The sequence below is a fragment of the Helianthus annuus genome, chromosome 3, assembly GCF_002127325.2.
Source record: "Helianthus annuus cultivar XRQ/B chromosome 3, HanXRQr2.0-SUNRISE, whole genome shotgun sequence".
Classification (NCBI taxonomy): domain Eukaryota; kingdom Viridiplantae; phylum Streptophyta; class Magnoliopsida; order Asterales; family Asteraceae; genus Helianthus; species Helianthus annuus.
Window position 1 is genome coordinate 117,837,313 of NC_035435.2, and position 3,000 is coordinate 117,840,312.

General features: G+C 35.8%; 1 protein-coding gene across 1 annotated transcript; it reads left to right on the forward strand.

The window, feature by feature from the left end:
- Nucleotides 1-569: 569 nt before the first annotated feature.
- On the forward strand, nucleotides 570-1,649 carry LOC110932039 (putative F-box protein At4g38870). The gene has a single exon (XM_022175400.1). The coding sequence runs from the start codon at nucleotides 570-572 to the stop codon at nucleotides 1,647-1,649; it is 1,080 nt and encodes a 359-aa protein (XP_022031092.1).
- The last annotated feature ends 1,351 nt before the right edge of the window (nucleotides 1,650-3,000 follow it).

Below are 3,000 nucleotides of genomic sequence, written 5' to 3' on the forward strand. Positions count from 1 at the left end.
GTATTAACTTCTAGGGTATTAACATAGTTAGTCTCTGTGGTTTGCACAAAATAACATATTTAGGTACTAATAGAATGTGATTTTAAGCTTACAAATAACGTTAATACCTTCAAACGTTACAAAATGAAAAGTTAATACCCTATAATGTGATTCTAAACTATTAGTACCTAAGTATGTTATTTTGTGTAAACCACAAGGACTAACTATGTAATTAGCTCTTTACCTTTATAATCTTCCGTTTAAACCAAAAAAGAAGAATATATCTTTAAACCTTTTTCAAATAACAAACGTTTTAAATTTATTTTTTTCTAATAATCTTTAACGTTTACTTTAATAATTATATACCATTAGGGATGGTCTAAGGTCTAGGAATAATGACAAATGTTCCTCTATTGGTTTCTTTTATTATATAGTATAGATTTATATTAGTAAATAAATAACCTTTAAATAAATTTTCAAGGCTCAAATTGGGCCTAGCCCTAAAACACTTTCCTATATATTCTGCATGGAAGACGAATGCCTTGAACCATTCCACAAACACCAAAACCCTAGTTTTGTATTCTCTAACGATGGAAGACGTGTTACCAGAAAGTGTCATGTTGGACGTTTTATCCAGACTTCCAGTCAAAGCAATCGTCCGCTTCAAGTGCGTGTGCAGAAAGTGGCGTGATCTTGTTTCCGATCCTTACTTTGTTCGTCTTCATCTCTCCAGATCGCATGAAGCCCTGATGATTTATAAATGCTGCATTGGTACGCAAGGAAGTTTAGAGTGGGTTGAGATGATGGAACACGAAGATAAGTACCACCTCCACCCTGTGAAGAGCCTAATTTGTGTTAGAGGTCCTCCTTTTAGTTTCGCGGGTTCCGTCAATGGTTTGATCTGCTGTTATCGTCCATATGATTCAGTTTACATATTAAATCCTGTTTTGAAAGAATATATGATCCTTCCTAAACTACAATTGGAGAATGAGATGTGTAGTTATGGTTTCGGTGTTTCAACAGTAGGGGAATACAAAGTGATACTTTGCAACCCGACAGTAAGCTTTGTCCAAAATAAGGTTTACGGGACTGATCATACTTTAGTTCACACTATTGGCACTAACCAATGGAGAGTTTTGGGACAAACTCCTAACCACACAAACTCAATACAGATAGGCCCTGGTGTATTTCTAAATAGTCATGTGTATTGGCTTGGTTATGGCCAAGTTTACGATTTTGATTTGAATACCGAGACATTTGAGTTATTTCCATCTCCTAGTGGACGTTACCGAAAATCCAAGTTAGGAGTCCTGAAAGGTAAGTTAAGTTTAATCTTATTGGGTTCCTTAGGATTAGAGGTTTGGGTGATGAATGGGAAATCTTGGTATAAAGAGAGAACTATCCAACAAAACATAAGAACTATTCTTAGATCGTATCCCGTGTGTCTCATAGATGGTTTAAAAGATACTGGTATTTTGATAGTCCATGATGAAGCAACAAAAAAGCTTCTGGCCTATTGTCTTAACACGAATGCTACTCTACACCTAAATTGTCGGGCCGACTTCTTTACCATAATGACTTATCGTCCTAGCTTTGTTAAACTCCACAGCTTTCAGAGAGTTGATTTCCGGTACGACAAGGTAACGAAACAGCATTATTATTTCTTTTGAAAATGTTGTTTTTATTTCTTATTATTTTGCGTCCAAGGAGTTTCAAGGTTTGGTTGGTCACCAGTAATCTGCCGTAAAACTTCGTAAGAAAAGAAGAATTGAATGCAAATTTGTTAAGACAACATTTTAACTGTCTTTTTATTTGGCTTTTGCTTTGATCTAGTTGACTCAGCCTAAATTTAAAGTGTGTATATATATATGAAAATATTCCAAATTTGAGGTAATTACTGTGATGATATGGTAGTATGGATTGTTTACATAGTTTTTTAGGGAAAAAAATACAAAGAGTGAGTCAGTTAACAGAACCCGATCCAATCAGTGGTTTCAATTATTTCATGAATAATTTCACATTCCAATGAAGATCCTAAATGCCCCCGGCCAAAATGCTCATTCTTCATTTTAAGTCTAGTCTTACTAACACAGTGAGTGTCTTAATACACTCTTACTAATGCTTTTTATTTTTATTTCAATCATTAACAAACCAAACGCAAAGTGTTTGCCGTCTCACTAGAGTCTTAATTGCCAGTGTTTTTTAATACTAAAAGTCCACTCCGGTAGAGTAATATCATGCAGCACATATTACAGTCCACTCTAGTAAGTAATATCATACAAAACTCATTAGATTACAGCAAATGACTTCAAGAAATACTACAAAATGAAATAAATATTACAGCAAACAAATTTCAACTAAAGACGACCTATCGTGGTATATATGCTGAACGTTAATCCCATCTGCGGTAGATGTAATGTTATTGCTGAATCGGTGGAACACACCCTTTTCAATTGTTATGGGCGATTCTTTTGACTTGTATGTGGGAGATTTGGGAAGAACGTAATGAGATGGAGTTCAATAAACGTTCCATTCCTATATATTATGTGGCATGCGTTTCGTTAGCTAAGGTGTATGACGACGGGGGTAGCCCAAAGACAAATAAAACTATTAATATGCAAAGAGCTTAAAAGGTTGAAAGGTTCATCGGATGAAAAGTTGCATAATGAGTGAATCGAGGAACAGTAACTAGTCATGTCCACCAACTCATCTCACCAACTTACGCTCACCAACTCACAAAGTCAGAGCAGGTCTGTACAGGCACACCCTATTAACCAGGGGTCCAAAGCCTTGAACCCCAAAAGGGGAAACCCTCCATAAGCAAACAGGTCTCACTAGTATAGTCCATACCATTTCGAGAAGTGTCTTCCACTATAAGAAGACAGCTCAATAACACTTCAAGGACATTCCAAAAGGCAGAGAGATTCCTCAATCTCTTGTCATTCGAAGAGTTCTTGTCACTTCCAAATAACTCTTCATCAGATTCATCTCATTCATTCTATTTGCTTTCTTTTCTTGATC